Here is an 18,279-nt window from a genome sequence, read left to right as displayed (position 1 = left end):
TAGGTCTATATAGGTCTACATAGGTCTACCTAGAGTTAGAAGGGAACCCCAAGGGTCATCCAGTCCAACCACATCCTGCCATACAGGATTACTATTACTATTATTAGTAGGCTCCTAGAGATGGAAGGGAACCCTAAAGGCCATCCAATCCAACCCCATTCCGCCATAAAGGAAGATAGACTAACTATATTATTATTATTAGTATTAGTGTTAGTATTCAGTCCAATCAAGATAGATTATTATTATTATTATTATTATTATTATTATTTAGACACATCAAGTTGTCAGGGAACTCCAAAGGCCATCCAGTCCATCCCCCCTTCCACCATAAAAGAAGATAGAATTACTATATTTATTACTATTATTAATTAGACTCATCAAGTTGGAAGGGAACCCTAAAGGTCATCTAGCCCAACTCCATGCTGCCATAAAGGAAGATAGAATTACTATAATAATAATGATTATTAATTAGACTCATCAAGTTGGAAGGGAACCCCAAAGGCCATCCAGTCCAACCTCTTCCTGCCAGGGAGGAGGACACCATCAAATCCCTCCCGACAGATGGCCATCCAGCTAGAATTGGAAGGGACCTCCAAAGGTCATCCAGTCCATCCCCCCTTCCACCATAAAAGAAGATAGAATTACTATATTTATTACTATTATTAATTAGACTCATCAAGTTGGAAGGGAACCCTAAAGGTCATCTAGCCCAACTCCATGCTGCCATAAAGCATGATAGAATTACTATAATAATAATGATTATTAATTAGACTCATCGAGTTGGAAGGGAACCCCAAAGGCCATCCAGTCCAAGCTCTTCCTGCCAGGGAGGAAGACACTATCAAATCCCTCCCGACAGATGGCCATCCAGCCTCTTATAGAATGCTAGAATTGGAAGGGACACCAAGGGACCACCAAGAACAAGGCAGGGAAATGCCAACCGATCCCTCCTGACAGAGGGCCATCGGCTTCTGCCAAGAGGCCGAAACCTCTTGGCAGAATTATTATTATTAATTAAAATTATTAACTATTAATTATTATTATTATTATTAATAATAATAATAGGAGTGAATTCCCCACAATGTCCACAATCTTTAGGGTCTTGTGCCTCTTTGGGCCATTTCCCACTGACCAGCTGCTCAATGGGGAATTCCAGCAGGACATCCTCCTCCGGCCACGATGGGGCTCCCCCTGGTCAGCTGCCTTCCTGTGGTCTGCCTCCTTCCTTCCTGCCTTCCTTTGGCTCCTTTGCGGCAAATGCATGTCAGTGGAAATGACATTCACAAAAATAGTCTGTGAAAGGCATCTCAGTAGACCTTGAGCATGTCAAGAGCGTGATGCGGCAGCCACAAAGGCCAATGCAACTCTACATTGCACTCTTGACATGCCCAAGGTCTACTGAGATCCCTTTCACAGGGCCTGTTTCCAAGCCTGGTGTCCTATATCTGTGAATGTCATTTCCATCAACATGCATTTCTATTGACACATACATACATACATACATACATATATACATATACATATACATATACATATATATATATATATATATATATATATATATAGGATCTAGGAGTCTTATGTTGTCTTCCTGCAAGGGAAGGGTTGGACTGGATGGCCTTTGGCATCTCTAGGAATCTAACAACAACAACAACAATATAGTAATTCTATGTTCTGTCTCAGCAGAAGGGAGTTGGATTGGATGGTCTTTGTGGGTCCCTTCCAACACTAGGAGTCTAATAACAACAACAACAACAACAACAATGGGTTGTTGTAGGTTTTTTCGGGCCATATGGCCATGTTCTAGAGGCATTCTCTCCTGACGTTTCGCCTGCATCTATGGCAAGCATCTTCAGAGGTAGTGAGGTCTGTTGGAACTAGAAAAAAAGGGTTTATATATCTGTAGAATGACCAGGGTGGGACAAAGGACTCTTGTCTGCTGGAGCTAGGTGTGAATGTTTCAACTGACCACCTTCATTAGCATATAATGGCCTGACAGTGCCTGGAGCAAACTTTTGTTGAGATGTGATTAGATGTCCTTGTTTGTTTCCTCTTGTAATTTTAGAGTTTTTTAATACTGGTAGTTTTACTGGTCATTCCGCAACCTCTGAAGAAGCTTGCCACACATGCAGGCAAAACGTCAGGAGAGAATGCCTCTAGAACATGGCCATATAGCCCGAAAAAACCTACAACAACCCAGTGATTCCAGCCATGAAAGCTTTCGACAATACAATAATAATAATATATAATAAATTTATATTATTATATATTAGTTCATATATATATTCCTCATTTGCTGTGACATACTGTGTTTTTGTGCCAGTAGAATAATATATAATAAATATAATTACAATATTATAAATATATTTATTTATTTCAGATATTTATACCCCACCCTTCTCAACCCTCTGGGGTGACTCATATAATAATTACAAAATCCAGCATATATATCTCATTTGCTGTGTCATGCTGTCTCAGTATAATAATAATATATTATTATTAATTCTATTAATTAATTCTATTAGTAATTCTTTGTTCTGTCTCAGCAGAAGGAAGTTGGATTGGATGGTCTTTGGAGGTCCCTTCCAACACTAGGAGTCTAATAATAATAATAATAATAATAATAATAATAATAATAAAAAATTTATATTATTATATATTAGTTCATATATAAATATATATATATATATATATATATATCATTTGCTGTGACATACTCTATTTTTATGTCAGTAGAATAATATATAATAAATATAATTACAATATTATAAATAAATTTATTTTTTTCAGATATTAATACCCCGCCCTTCTCAACCCTCTGGGGTGACTCATATAATAATTACAAAATCCAGCATATATATCTCATTTGCTGTGTCATGCTGTGTTAGTATAATAATGATAATAATAATAATAATAATAATAATATATTATTATTATTATTATTATCCTCATCATCATTTATTATTCATTATCTATTTGATTATTATTATTATTATTATTATTTGATAATGGATAATAATATAACAGTAATTCTATCTTCCTTTATGGCAGAAAGAGGCTGGACTGGATGGCCCTTGGGGTCCCTTTCAACTTTAGGAATCTAATAATAATAATAATAATAATAATAATAATAATAGGTTGCTGTGAGTTTTCTGGGCTCAAGAAGCATTCTCTCCTGATGTTTCACCCACATCTGTGGCAAACATCCTCAGAGGTTGTGAGGTCTATTGGAAACAAGGCAAGTGGGGTTCTTTTTCCCACCCTGGATATCATTCCACAGATACATAAACCCCACTTGCCTAGTTTCCAACAGACCTCACAACATCTGAGGATACCTGGCATAGGTGTGGGTGAAATGTCAGGAGAGAATGATGTTTCTGGAACATGGCCAGACAGCATGGAAAACTCACAGCAAGCCAGTGATTCCAGCCATGAAAGCCTTCGATAACATAATAATAATAACAACAACAAACAACAACAACAACACATCACACAGTCCTAAATGCTTGGGCAGGGTTTGACTTGTGATTTTGTGATACAAAATCCAGCATATGTATCTCGTTTGCTGTGTCATACTATGTTTTCGTGTCAGAATAATACTAATACTACTACTACTACTACTACTACTAATAATAATAATAATAATAATAATGTAGTTCTATCTTCTGTCTCAGCAGAAGGGGGTTGGACTGGATGGCCTTTGGGAGCCCCTTCCCACTCTTATCACCCATCATTCTCTAACTGACGTGATTCTCTGAGCTTCTCTAACTTGCACACTTTCCCTTCCTTGAGGTCTACCCGAACCACAAAGAGGGGAAATCTGATTTATTTCAGGATAGCGAGAGAGAAAGAGAGGCTGCCCCACATCCTTCCCTTTGCGGCCGGGCCAAGTTCCTCTTTCTTCCCTTTGCACAGTCTTGGTTTCGGACCCTGACCAAGCCCCGGTTGTGTCCACTCAGCAGCAGCAGGCCAAGCGCGTGGGCTATGAGGTCACTCCCTTGGGCCAGACTGGGACCCTTTCATCCCCTCCAATCGCCCAGGCAGGTTTGCAAATGGGATGGCCATCTGTCAGGGAGGATTGGATTGTGTCCTTTCCTGATGGCAGAAGGGGATTGGAGTGGGTGACCGTTGAGGCCTCTTCCAACTCTAGGACTTTAATAACAATAATAGAATTATTATTATTATTATTATTATCATCATATTACTAACAGTATTATTATTATTATAGCATATTAATAACAGTAATGGGATGCAAATGGGATGGCCATCTGTCGGGGAGGATTGGATTGTGTCCTTTCCCGATGGCTGAAGGGGATTGGAGTGGGTGACCGTTGAGGCCTCTTCCAATTCTAGGACTCCAATAACAATAATAGAATTATTGTTATTATTATTATTATTATTATTATTATTATTATTAATAATAATAATAATAATATCATATTACTAACAGTAATATTATTATAAAATATATTATTATTACTATATTGTATTATTATAATAAAATATATTATTATTATTACTAATTATTATATTGTAGTAATTATTATTATTATTATTATTATTAGGAATTTTAGCTTCCTGCCTGGCAGAATGGGGTTGGACTGGATGGCCTTTAGGGGTCTCTTCCAACGATAGGATCCTATGATATCTATCTAGCACATCTCTCTCTCGGTCATATCTATGGCCACCAGCCTTTGGCTTGATGGCCACCTGCTGGGAGGGCTTTGATGGTGTCTCCACTCCTGGCAGAAAAAGGGTTGGTCTGGATGGCCTTTAGGGGTCCCCTCCAGCTCTGGGACTCTGTGGCTCTTTCTATGAGGACACATTGAGAACTAGAGCTGCTGGGAGAAGTGACACTTTTGGAAGGCTCCTTTGCCAGAGAGGGGTTCTGATCCCTGCTGATTCCCCAGAAAAAGGGCCTTGGGTTCCTCTGGGGCCGGTCCAGCACATCTGGGAGGCAGCAGCCAAGGCCTCATCCCAGCCCAACCATCATGGCACCTCCTGGGATGAGTTGGGCAACGCTTCTTGGCTGTGTAGCAGCTCTGCAGTTCAGGAGAAACTGGGCACCGGAAGGAAGGAAGGAAGGAAGGAAGGAAGGAAGGAAGGATAGAACGGAGGGAGGGAGGGGGAAAGGAAAGAAGGAAGGATGAAAGGAGGGAAGGAAGTAAGGAAGCAAGGAAGGGAGGGGAAAAGGAAATAAAGAAGGATGGAACAATGGAAGGAAGGAAAGAATGAGGGAGAGAGGGGAGGAAAGAAAGAAAGAATGAGGGAAGGAAGGAATGAGAAAAGGAAGGAAGGAAGGAAGGAAGGGGAAAGAAAGTAAAGAAGGATGGAATAATGGAAGGAAGGAAAGAATGAGGGAGAGAGGGAAGGAAGGAAAGAAAGAATGGGAAAAGGAAGGAAGGAAGGAAGGAAGGAAGGAAGGGAGGGAGGGAGGGAGGGAGGGAAAAAGAAGTAAAGTAGGATGGAATAATGGAAGGAAGGAATGAGGGAGAGAGAGAAGGAAGGAAAGAATGAGAAAAGGAAGGAAGGAAATAATGAGGGAGAGAGGGGAGGAAGGAAAGAAAGAATGAGGGAAAGAAGAATGAAGGAAGGAAGGATGAATGGAAGGAAGAAAGGGGGAAGGAAGGACAGAAGGAAGGAAGGAAGGAAGGAATTATGGAAGGAAGCAAAGAATGAGGGAGGGAGAAGGGGAAAAGGAGGGAAGGAAGGACAGAAGGACAGAAGGAAGGCTTCCTGTTGAGGCCATCCAGTCCAACCCCTAAAAGAGAGAGAGAGAGAGAGAGAGAGAGAGAATCCTAGCATTGGAAAAGACCCCCAAGGGCCATCCAGTCGGGCCCATAAGAGATAGATAGATAGATAGATAGATAGATAGATAGATAGATAGAGATAGAATCCTTGAGTTGGTAGATCCCAAAGAAGGCAATCCAGTCTGACCCATAAGAGATAGACAGATAAAATCCTAGAGTTGGAATAGACCCCAAGGGCCATCCGGTTCAACCCTTATGAGATAGAGATAGAGATAGATAGATAGATAGATAGATAGATAGATAGATAGATAGAATCCCAGAGTTCAAAGAGACCCCAAAGGGCCATCCAGTCTGATCAATAAGAGATAGATAGATAGATAGATAGATAGATAGATAGATAGATAGATACTTAGGCAGATAGTAAGATTGAAGGACAGGCTTCCCCCTAAAATGGATGGATGGATAGATAGATAGATTGATTGATTTTTTGGGCTGAGAGACCCAAAGGGACTCCATAGGAAGATAGAATCCTGGAGTTGGAAGAGACCCCAAAGGTCACTCGGTCTGACCCAACATCGATAGGTAGATATAGGGTGGGACTGGATGACCTTTGGAGTCTCCTCCAATTCTAGGATTCAGTGACATAGACGATTGATAGATAGATAGATAGATAGATAGATAGATGAGTAGATAGGTAGGTAGGTAGACAGATATGTTCATAGGAAGATAGATAGATGCCTAGATAGATAGATGCCTAGATAGATAGATGCCTAGATGCCTAGATGCCTAGATAGATAGATAGATAGATAGATAGATAGATAGATAGATAGGTAGATAGATCAATAGACAGACAGACATATAGATTCCTAGACTTGGAAGAGACCCCAAGGATCATCCAGTCTGACCAATAAGAGATAGATAGCTATAGATGGAAAGATAAATACATATAGATGGATAGATAGAAACCCAGAGTTTGAAGAGACCCCAAAGAAGGTCATCCAGTCTGACCTATTAGAGATAGATAGAGGGATTCCTGGTGTTGGAGGGAAACCCAAGGGACATACAGTCTAATCCCTATCATGAGTGGATGGACTGATGGATGGATGGATGATAGACCCAAATTCCATCCCGCCAAGCAGCAAGACACAATTTGATCCCTCCCGGCAGATGGCCAAACAAGCCTCTGCTTGCATCTCTTGCAACAGAGGAACCTATTCAGAAGGGTGGGCCTGAGTGCTTTTGGCCCCATGGTGTGACCTTTGCCCTCTCGCTTGTTTTGCAGCCAAGAGACATTCCTGGCTTTGAGGCTGGATGGCCATCTGTTGGGAGGGATCGAACTGTGTCTCTGCAGAGGCCGCCCCGCCCGCTGAACTCTTTGCAAACTCTCAAGCAATTGGTTTCCAGCAATCCTGGCCAACATGTGCAGGGAAGGAATGCATCATCGCTCTCGCCCCCCCCCTCCTTCTCGTATTTCTCCAAAATTGGCCCATTGTGCGCACAAACTCATATTTTGCAAAAAAATGAAAATAATCGAGAAGCGATTGCAGAATCTACTCGACTTTCGTCCGGCTTCACTTCCTCCCCGGAGGCTTATTAAAATTCTCCAGACTGGGCAGAAAATTGGGTCCGGATTTCGTCATCACCCCCATCATCATCATCACTTCCCCCCCTCGAAGTCAAGGGAATATAAGGCGGGAGCGGCTTGGGATGCTCACTCGGGATCCCCACATCAGCCTCCTCTTCCTCGGTCCTTCTGTCTCCTCGGCATCAAAAGCAAGATGAACTCCTCCGTGATGATCGCTCTCCTCTTGGCCTCGGCCACCATCTCCACCCAGGGCCAGGTCCACTCCGCAGGTAAGCTTCCCCCACTTGCTTCGCTTCTGGAGACTTGGCTCCATTTGGAGGAGCCAGGTATTCCTCTGCTGCCTCTTTGCCTATTCTGTGCTGCCTTTCCCCTACTGCACTTCCTTCACTTCCTTCTCCTCTTCCTTCCCCTCCTTCTTCTTTTCCTTCTCCCCATCTGCATTTCCCCACTGCCATTTCCTTCTCTTCCTTCTCCATGCCCTAATCTTTCTTCTTCTTCATCTCCTTCCTTTCTTCCCCCTTCTCTTGTATCTCATTCTCTTCCTTTTCCTTCTTTCTCCCTTTCCTTCTCCTCCTCATTCTCTCCTTACTTTTCTTTCTCCCTTTCCTTCTCTTTCTCCCTTTCCTTCTCTTCCTTCTCCCCTTCCTTTCTCGCCTTTCTTCTCTTTCTCCATCTCCCTTTCCTTCTCGTTCTCCTTCTTCTCTTTCTTTCTTCCTTTCCTTCTCCACCTTTTTGTTCTGCCTTCCTTTTCTTTCTCCCTGTCCTTCACCTCCTTTTCCTTTGCATTCTTCCCTTCCTTTTTTCTCCCTTTCCTTCTCTTCCTTCTCATTCTCCTTCTCTTCCTTCTCCCCTTCCTTCTCTTTCTCCTTATCCCTCTTCTCATTCTCCCCTTCCCTCTCTTTCTTCTCTTTCTCCCTTTCCTTCTCCTCCTTCTTGTTCTCTGGTTCGTTCTCTTTCTCCTTCTCTTTCTCCCTTTCCTTCTCCTCCTTTTTGTTCTCATTCTTCCCTTCCTTCTCTTTCCCCTTCTTCTCTTTCTCCCTTTCTTTCTCTTCCGTCTCCTTCTCCTCCCCTTCCTTCTCTTTCTCCCTTTCCTTCTCTTCTTTCTCCTTCTCCTCCTTATCTTTCTCCCTTTCCTTCTCCTTCTACTTCTCTTTCTTGCTTTCCTTCTCTTCCTTCTCCTCCTCCTCCTTCTCTCCTTCATTCTCTTTCTCCCTTTCCTTCTCTTCCTTCTCCTTCTCCCTTTCTCCATCTTCTCTTTCTCGCTTTCCTTCCTTTTCTTCTCCTTCTCTTCCTTTAGGATAGCCAGGTTTTCCTATGCTGCCTCTTTCCCTATTCTGTGCTACATTTCCTTCTCTTCCTTGTCTTCCTCCTTCTCCTCCTCTTTTTCCTCCTAATAGATGCATATCCCCAATAGAAGCATTATTTACCTTTAGGATAGCCAGGTATTCCCTCCGCTGCCTCTTTACCTATTATATACTGCATTTCCCCATCTGCATTTACTTCTCTTCCTTCTCCTCGTTCTCGTTCTCCCTTTCCTTTTCTTCTCCTTCTCTTTCTTCTTCTAATAGAGACATATCCCAATTAGAAGCACTATTCTAACTTTAGGCTCGCCAGATATTCCTGTACTACTTCTCTACCTATACCGTGCTACACTTCCACTACTTCATTCTCCCCAATGTATGCAGTATTTATTTACCTTTAGAGTAGCCAGATATTCCTCTGCTGCCCCATTTACCTATAGTCTGCTGCGTTTCCCCTTTCTGCAGCCTCTGCCCCATTTATCTGGCCTTAAAAGAGACTTCCATCCTTCCCATTTCTCCCGCAGATCCCGGTCTTTGCTGCTTCGCCTACTACAAGAAGCCGGTCCCACTGAAGAACATCATCTCCTTCGAGTACGCAAGCCACAAGTGCCACATCCCCGCCATCATGTAAGTCAATGAAAAAGTGGGGCTAGAATGATAGATCCCAGAATCCTAGCGTTGGAAGGGAACCCCAAAGGCCACCCATTCCAACCCCTTTCTGCCAGGAAGGAAGACACCATCAAAGCCCTCCTGACAGATGACCATCCAGCTTCTATAGAACCATAGAATCTTAGATATGGAAGGGTGGTCTGTTCCAATCTTTGTCCTAACACAAACATCAACAACAGAATCCTAGCATTGGAAGGGATCCCAAGGGCCACCCAGTCCAACCCCTGCAATATTAATAATATCCTAGAAGAGACACCAAAGGCCATCCAGTCCACCTCCCCCTTCTAGGTAGACAGGTAGTGTGGGTGGATGAATGGACAAAAAGATAGATAGATAGATAGATAGATAGATAGATAGATAGATAGATAGATAGATAGATAGATAGTTTGGGACATTCCGCCCAAATTTCAAGAAAGATAGAAAGATATCTATAGACTCTTAAAAGTGGAAAGAGACCTCCAAGGGTCATCTAGCCCAACTCCAATGATTGATAGAGAGGAAAGAATCCTTGATTGGAAGGAAACCCCAAAGCCCATCCAACCGCAGTGATTGATAGATAGATAGATAGATAGATAGATAGATAGATAGATAGGCAGGCAGGCAGGCAGGCAGGCAGGCAGGCAGATAGACAGAGAGGTGTACAGAAAGGTAAAGAGAGATAGAATCCTGGAGTTTGAAGAGAACCCCAAAGGCCATCCAACCTCAATGATAAATAGAGGGCTGGATACACAGAGAGATAGAGATAGATAGAAACAGACAGAAAGGGAGACAGACAGAAAAAAAGATTATAGAGTCCTAGAGTTGGAAGGGAACCCCAAAGGCCATCCAACCCCAACAATAGATAGATAGATAGATAGATAGATAGATAGATAGATAGATAGATAGATAGATAGATAGGCAGGCAGGCAGGCAGGCAGGCAGGCAGATAGGCAGAGAGGTGTACAGAAAGCTAAAGAGAGATAGAACCCTGGAGTTTGAAGAGAACCCCAAAGGCCATCCAACCCCAACAATAGATAGATAGATAGATAGATAGATAGATAGATAGATAGGCAGGCAGGCAGGCAGGCAGGCAGGCAGATAGGCAGAGAGGTGTACAGAAAGCTAAAGAGAGATAGAACCCTGGAGTTTGAAGAGAACCCCAAAGGCCATCCAACCCCAACAATAGATAGATAGATAGATAGATAGATAGATAGATAGATAGATAGATAGATAGATAGATAGATAGGCAGGCAGGCAGGCAGGCAGGCAGGCAGATAGGCAGAGAGGTGTACAGAAAGCTAAAGAGAGATAGAACCCTGGAGTTTGAAGAGAACCCCAAAGGCCATCCAACCCCAACAATAGATAGATAGATAGATAGATAGATAGATAGATAGATAGATAGGCAGGCAGGCAGGCAGGCAGGCAGGCAGATAGGCAGAGAGGTGTACAGAAAGCTAAAGAGAGATAGAACCCTGGAGTTTGAAGAGAACCCCAAAGGCCATCCAACCCCAACAATAGATAGATAGATAGATAGATAGATAGATAGATAGATAGATAGATAGGCAGGCAGGCAGGCAAGCAGGCAGATAGGCAGAGAGGTGTACAGAAAGGTAAAGAGAGATAGAACCCTGGAATTTGAAGAGAACCCCAAAGGCCATCCAACCTCAATGATAAATAGAGGGCTGGATACACAGAGAGATAGAGATAGATAGAAACAGACAGAAAGGGAGACAGACAGAAAAATAGATGATAGAGTCCTAGAGTTGGAAGGGAACCCCAAAGGCCATCCAACCCCAACAATAGATAGATAGATAGATAGATAGATAGATAGATAGATAGAGATGGAGAGATAAACCGATAGATAGGCAGGGACATAGAAAAATAGAGAGGGGGGGGGGGTATCAATAATAGAATTTGGGAGTTGCAAGGGAACACCAAAGGCCACCCAGCCCCAACAATAGATAGATATATAGACAGACAGACAGACAGACAGACAGAGAAACAGAGAGAGAGAGAGATGGACATGTAGGCAGGCAGGCAGACAGACAGATAGATGACAGAGTCCTGGAGTTGGAAGGGAACCCCAAAGACCACCCAACCCCAACAATAGATAGACAGATAGCTAGATAGACAGACAGATAGAGAAATAGAGAGATGATAGATAGATAGATAGATAGATAGATAGATAGATAGATAGAGACGAACAGACAGGCAGGCAGGCAGACAGACAGACAGATAGATGATAGAGTTGGAAGGGAACCCCAAAGTCCATCCAACCCCAACCATAGATAGATAGATAGAGATGGAGAGATAAACAGATAGATAGACAGGGACATTGTGTGTATGTGTGTGTGTGTGTGTGTGTGTGTGTGTGTGACAGAGAGAGAGAGAGAGAGAGAGAGAGAGAGAGAGATCAATGATAGAATCTTGGAGTTGGAAGGGAACACCAAAGACCGCCCAACCCCAGTGATTGATAGATAGATAGATAGATAGATAGATAGATAGAGAAAAATTGAAGGAGGGAGGGAGGGAGAGGGAGAGAGAAAGGCAGACAGACAGACAGACATATAGATAGATAGATGATAGAGTACTGGAGTTGGAAGGAAACTCCAAAAGCCATCCAACCCATGACAGATAGAAAGAGAAATAGAGGGAGAGAGAGAGAGACAGGCAGGCAGGCAGGCAGATGGATGATAGATTCCTGGAGTTGGGAGGGAACCCCAAAGGCCATCCAACCCCAACATCTTCTAGGAAGACACAATCAAAGCCCTCCTGACAGATGGCCAGCCAGCCTCTGCTTCAAGACCAATTAAACCCCTCGTTTCTTCCATCGCAGATTCCACACCATTGCCAGGAAGCGGATCTGTGCCGACCCCCAGGACCAATGGGCACAGCAGCGCATTGCCGCACTCTCTGCAAACCGAACCCTTCCCTGACCCCCCGGGAAGCCTTCTTCAGCCAAAGGAAGAGTCCGCAAACACCGGCAGAGCTTTTGGGGCGCAGGACAGAGAGGGAAAGGGGCGCGCAGGACAGCCGCCCGCACCGTTGCACATTCCTAACTTAAGATGTTTTTCTTTGGACCAAATAATGTATTGTATTTAAATTATTGTATTCTAAGCCATTATGGGTATTGTATTTGTCTTAATTTAATAAAGAAATCTCAGGGCAAAAGGACGCTTTGAAGTGGTTTGACTTTGAAATTATTCTGCAGGGAAGTTGAAAGAGAGAGAAAGAGAGAAGGAAGGAAAGAAGAAAGAAAGGCTTACCAGGATGCACTGTCACAGAAGCCTAGATAGGGGGTGCTGTCATAGAAGCTAATAGGGACCCCCAAAGGCTATCCAGTCTGACCCCTCAGATAGATGGATGGGTGAGTGGGAATGTAGACTCTTAAGAGTTGGGAGATCCAAAGATCAACAGAAAGATAGACAGAGTCTTAGAGAGAGAGAGACCCCCCCCCCCCAAGGCCATCCAGTTCAACCCCCATGATAGATAGATAGCATCTTGGAGAGAGACTCCCAAGGGTCATCCAGCCCAACCCCCTTAGAATGGATAGATAGATAGTTAAATAGATAGATAAACAGATAGAAACATAGACAATTAGAAAGATAAATGATAGGTAGATAGAGAGAGAGAGAATCTTAGGGTCATCCTATACAACCCCCTAAAATAGATAGATAGATAGATAGAGATAGATAGATAATTAGAAAGATAGATACGTAGATAGACAGATGTAATCTTAGGGTCATCCCATCCAACCCCCTAAGAATAGATAGATAGGTAGATAGATAGAAAGATAGAAAGACAAAAACATAGATAATTAAATAGATAGATAATTAGATAGATAGCTAAATAGATAGATAATTAGATAGACATGTTTCTATGTTTCTATCTATCTATCTATCTATTTAATTATCTATGTTTCTATCTATCTATTTAATTATCTATTTAATTATTTATCTATCTATATAATTATCTATGTTTCTGCCCTTCTATTTATCTATTTAATTACCTATCCTATCTATCTAATTATCTATGTTTCTATTTAATTATCTATCTATTTAATTATCTATCTATCTATCTATCTATCTAATTATCTATCTATTTAATTATCTATGTTTTTGTCTATCTATCTAATTATCTATCTATTTAATTATCTATGTTTTTGTCTATCTATCTCTAATAATTAAATAGATAGAAACATAGATAATTAGATAGATAGATAGACAAAAACATAGATAATTAAATAGATAATTAGATAGATAGACAGACAGATAATTAGATAGATAGATAGAAAGATAGATAGATAATTAAATAGATAGATAGATAATTAAATAGAAACATAGATAATTAGATAGATAGGATAGATAATTAAATAGATAAATAGAAGGACAGAAACATAGATAATTATATAGATAGATAAATAATTAAATAGATAATTAAATAGATAGATAGAAACATAGATAATTAAATAGATAGAAACATAGATAATTAGATAGATAGGTAAAAGGAAGAGGGGCCGACCAAGGGCAAGTTGGATGGATGGCATCCTTGAAGTGACTGGACTGACCTTGAGGGAGCTGGGGGTGGTGACGGTCGACAGGGAGCTCTGGCATGGGCTGGTCCATGAGGTCACAAAGAGTCGGAGACTACTGAACGAATGAACAACAACAACAACATCGATAGATAGACAGATAGATAGATAGATAGATAGATAATTAAATAGATAGATAGATAGATAGATAGATAGATAGATAGATAGATAATTAAATAGAAACATAGATAATTAGATAGATAGGATAGGTAATTAAACAGATAAATAGAAGGACAGAAACATAGATAATTATATAGATAGATAAATAATTAGATAGATAGATAATTAAATAGATAGCTAGAAACATAGTTAATTAAATAGATAGAAACCTAGATAATTACATACATACATACATAGATAATTAAATAGATAGATAAATAGATAGAAACATAGATAATTAGATAGATAGACAGACAGACAGAATCTTAGAGTTGAAAGAGACCCCCAAGGGCCAACAATCCAACCTCCTAAGTATAGATAGAAAAAGAAAGAATTTTAGAGTGGGAAGAGACCTCCAAAGGTCATCCAGTCCAACCCACCAAACCCCCAAGATGAATGTAGGTAGATGAACGGATAGATAGATAGGCATCATAGAATCTTAAAGAGTGGGAAGAGACTCAAAGGAAGGAAGGACGGAGGAAAGGAAATGCAAGAGACTCACAAACTGAAAGGCAAAGAAGGTGTTTATTTGATATGTCAGACAGACATCGCTGGGAGAGAGAGAGAGAGGGTTGCTTGGAAGGAACCCGTGAAACGCCTCCCAGGCGGAAACGCTTCACCCCCGAAATCTTGTTTCCCCCAAGAAGTACATCTATGTGCGGCCAAAAGAAGAGCTCCGGAGGGACCGGGCTCCTCTCCCGCTTGGAGACGGCCCACAAGACTCCGAGAAGCGACACTCTTCACAGACACAATACGCAGGGGGACCTGGGGCCCCCAAAGGCCATCTAGTCCAGCCCCCATTTCTGCACACTCCTGAAAAGAGGCCCATTCCAACCTTTTTAAAGGCAGACTGGGCGGCCCCCCGTAAAAACTGTTTCAAGAACTCCTCTAACTGCAGAAAAAGGTATAAGAACTGATTCTATTGAGATTGTCACATGACTTGGCCCTCTTCTTGCTAGATTGGTTGTTTGGTTCACTATTTGGTTGATTTAGTTGATTAGATAGTTGATTGCTTGCTTGCTTGGTTGACTGATTGGTTGATTAGTTGGTTGGTTGGTTGGTTGCTTGATTAGTTAGTAGCTTGTTTCTTGATTGTTTGGTCGACTGATTGTTTGATTGGTTGACTGATTGGTTGATTGATTGGTTGCTTGCTTGCATGCTTGTTTGTTTGGTTGATTTTGGTTGACTGGTTGATTGATTGATTGATTGACTGATTGGTTGTTTGCTTGCTTGACTGATTGGTTGGTTGGTCGGTTGCTAAGCTTTCTTGATTGTTTGGTTGACCAATTGGCTGGTTGGTTGATTGATTGATTAGTTGACTGATTGGTTGCTTGATTGACTGGTTGCTTGATTGGTTGCTTGATTGGTTCATTGCTTGTGTGCTTGTTTGTTTGGTTGATTTTGGTTGACTGGTTGATTGATTGATTGATTGATTGGTTGTTTGCTTGCTTGACTGATTGGTAGGTTGGTCGGTTGCTAAGTTGATTAGTTGGTTGCTAGCTTTCTTGATTGTTTGGTTGACTGATTGGTTGGTTTGTTGATTGACTGACTGACTGATTGGTTGCTTGATTGACTGGTTGCTTGATTGATTGCTTGATTGGTTCATTGCTTGTGTGCTTGTTTGTTTGGTTGATTTTGGTTGACTGGTTCATTGAATGACTGATTGGTTGCTTCCTTGCTTGACTGACTGACTGGTTGGATGGTTGCTTGATTAGTTGCTTGTTTGCTTGGTTGATTAGTTGGTTGCTTGCTTTCTTGATTGTTTGGTCGACTGATTGGTTGATTGATTGACTGATTGCTTGCTTGGCTGATTGGTTGGTTGACTGACTGACTGGTTGCTTGATTGACTGATTGGTTGGTTGGTTGCTTGTTTGGTTGATTGATTGATTGGTTCACTGATTGGTTGCTTCATTTGTTGATTGACTGATTGATTGATTGATTGATGGGTTGGTTGCTTTCTTCCTTGTTTGGTTGACTGGTTGATTGTTTGGTTGCTTGCTTGGTTAATTGATTGGTTGTTTGCTTGATTATTCCTCCCCCAATCGAAAGGGAGTCTTTGGTCAAGTCCAAGTGCCCGCCATCCCATATCCCAATGGCGACAAAGATGGGGGAATTCTTACACTCAATATTAATCCATACACATCCATGCTCCCACAGGTGTGCCTCATGTCCTCGAGTCCCACGTTGGATAAGGGAGGCCTTTGGGGACACGCTCTGCCACGTTTCACAACACGACACACACGCAGATTCGGACAAGAAAGTGGGGGGGGGGCTCTCCAACGCCACTGACTTTGCCACAAGGACCCCCAGTCGCATCACGACCTCAAGTGTGGGGTTGCAATTTCCCCAAGGGAGGGGGTCTCTTTTGACCTTGGAGAAGCGCATAACCCCTCCAAGGGTCATGACATCACTTGACCACCCCCATGACCTTGCTTGAGCCGGCCGACCGAGGGGTATTTATTTATCGCCTTGACCCCACTGCAGGATTGTTGCACAGACACGGTTGCTTCATAAGCGGCGACCCAGGAGGGACGAGCGGTGGCCTTTTGACCTTTGACTTTGAGCTCCCCCTGAAACACACACTGCCGACAGACGGACGGATGGACGAATGGAGCCTATGGGGCGGGCTCAAACTTGACCCCTGCGGGGGCACGACCCCAGGCCAGAGGGCCGCCTCCCCGCTCGTGCTCCTTGTGGGGCTCGGGCTGGCTCTGTGCGCGCTCGGGCTTGGGGGCAGGAGAGGGGGGCTCGGGCTGCTGGACGGAGAGGGTGCGGCGGAGGTGGCTGCGCTTGCGGAGGAAGTCGGGCTGCGAGGGGAGGCCAAAGCTGCCCTTGCGCAGGATCAGCCGCGAGGAGCAGGAGGAGGAAGAGGAGGAGGAAGAGGAAGGGCAGGGGGGCTTCTTGGGACGCGCAGGCAGGGACCCCTCCAGGCAGGACAAGTGCGAGGCATAGCCCTCACTCAGGAACTGCAGCAAGGAGGGGAAAAAAGAAGGAGGGAAGGAGAGGAAAAAAGGAAGGAAGGAGGGAGGGAGAGGGGGAAAGGAGTGGGAGGGAAGGAGGAAGGAGAGGAAGGAAAGAGAGGGGGAAAGGAGTGGGCAAGAGGAAGGAGGGAGGAAGGAGAGGAAAGAGAAAGAGGGATGAAGGAGGGAGGGGGAAAGGAGTGGGAGGGAGGGAGGAGGAAGGAAGAAAGGAAAGGAGGAAGGAAAAGAAAGGAAGGAAGGAGAGGGCAAGAGGAAGGAGGGAAGGAAGGAAGGTCGAAAGGAAGGAAGGAAGGAAAGAAAGAGAGGGGAAAAGGTGAGGGAAAGTGGAAGGAGGGAAGGAAGGAAGGAAGGAAGGAGGGGGAAAGGGAGAGGGCAAGAGAAAGGAGGGGAGGAAGGTTGGAAGGAAGGAAGGAAGGAAAGAAAGAAAGAAAGAAAGAAAGAATAGAGAAGGGGAAGGGGAAAGGGAAGAGCAAAGGAGAGGGAGGGAGGAGGGAGGAAGGAAAAGAGAGGAAGGAAGGAAGGAAGGAAGGGGAGGGAGAAAGAGAAGAGAAAAGGAGAGGAGGAAGGGAAGGAGGAGGGAGGGAGGAAGGAAAAGGAAGAAAGGAAGGAAGGGGGAAAGGAGGGTGAAAGGAGAGTGGAAAGAGGGAAGGAAGGAAGAAGAAAGGAGAGAGGGAAAAGGGAGAGAGAAAGGAAGAAGCAACAACGGAAGGAAACAAGGAAGAGGAAGGAAGGAAAGAAGAGGAGAGAAAGGAGAGAGAGAAAGAAGGGAAGACGAAAGCAAGCAGGAAAGAAAGAAAGGGAGGAAGGAGGGAGGGAAAGAAGAGAGAAAGAAGAATGGAGGGAAGGGGCAAAGGAGGGGGGAAGAGCAAAGGAAGGGTGGAGAGAATAAAGGAAGATAGGAAGAGAAGAGATAGTTAAGGGAAGGCAGAGGGAGAGAAAAGAAGGAAGGAAGGCAACGAAGAAAGGAGGGAGAGAAGAACAGAGAGGTCAGACTGAGATGGACAGACACTCCCACTTCCCACCAGACCCTCCCACTTCCCACTTCCTACTTCCCACTTCCTACTTCCTCCCACCTGGCACTGGGCCTGGTACTTCTTGGCCGGCCGGCCCACGATGTAGATCTGCGATGGGGAGAGGCCCAGGGCGCTATAGACGGAGATGTCCTTCATGGAGCCGTAGGCCGCGCAGATCTTGATGTGGCACTGCCGGGGAGAAGCACAGAAGAGGTGGAAGGGAGCCCCAAAGATCATCTAGCCCAACCCCT

General features: G+C 43.4%; 2 protein-coding genes across 2 annotated transcripts in view; one reads left to right on the top strand and one right to left on the bottom strand.

Moving 5' to 3' along the window:
- Positions 1–7,068: 7,068 nt before the first annotated feature.
- Positions 7,069–12,534, top strand: LOC132763895 (uncharacterized). Its single transcript, XM_060757729.2, has 3 exons — positions 7,069–7,604; positions 9,161–9,263; positions 12,121–12,534. The coding sequence occupies exons 1-3, from the start codon at positions 7,169–7,171 to the stop codon at positions 12,218–12,220; spliced, it is 639 nt and encodes a 212-aa protein (XP_060613712.2). The 5' UTR covers positions 7,069–7,168; the 3' UTR covers positions 12,221–12,534.
- Positions 12,535–14,540: 2,006 nt separating this feature from the next.
- PITPNM3 (PITPNM family member 3) overlaps positions 14,541–18,279 on the bottom strand; it is a 46,572-nt gene continuing 42,833 nt past the window's right edge. The window contains exons 19-20 of the mRNA XM_060756834.2: positions 18,089–18,217; positions 14,541–17,000 (exon numbers count right to left, since the gene is read on the bottom strand). Of these exons, the coding sequence (XP_060612817.2) occupies positions 16,650–17,000; positions 18,089–18,217 (480 nt within the window). The 3' untranslated portion in view covers positions 14,541–16,649. The remainder of the gene's footprint in view (positions 17,001–18,088; positions 18,218–18,279) is intronic.

Source organism: Anolis sagrei, chromosome 11 (assembly GCF_037176765.1).
Source record: "Anolis sagrei isolate rAnoSag1 chromosome 11, rAnoSag1.mat, whole genome shotgun sequence".
Lineage (NCBI taxonomy): Eukaryota > Metazoa > Chordata > Lepidosauria > Squamata > Dactyloidae > Anolis > Anolis sagrei.
Note: the sequence above shows the minus strand (reverse complement) of the source record. Positions and strands in the feature narration are given on the sequence as shown.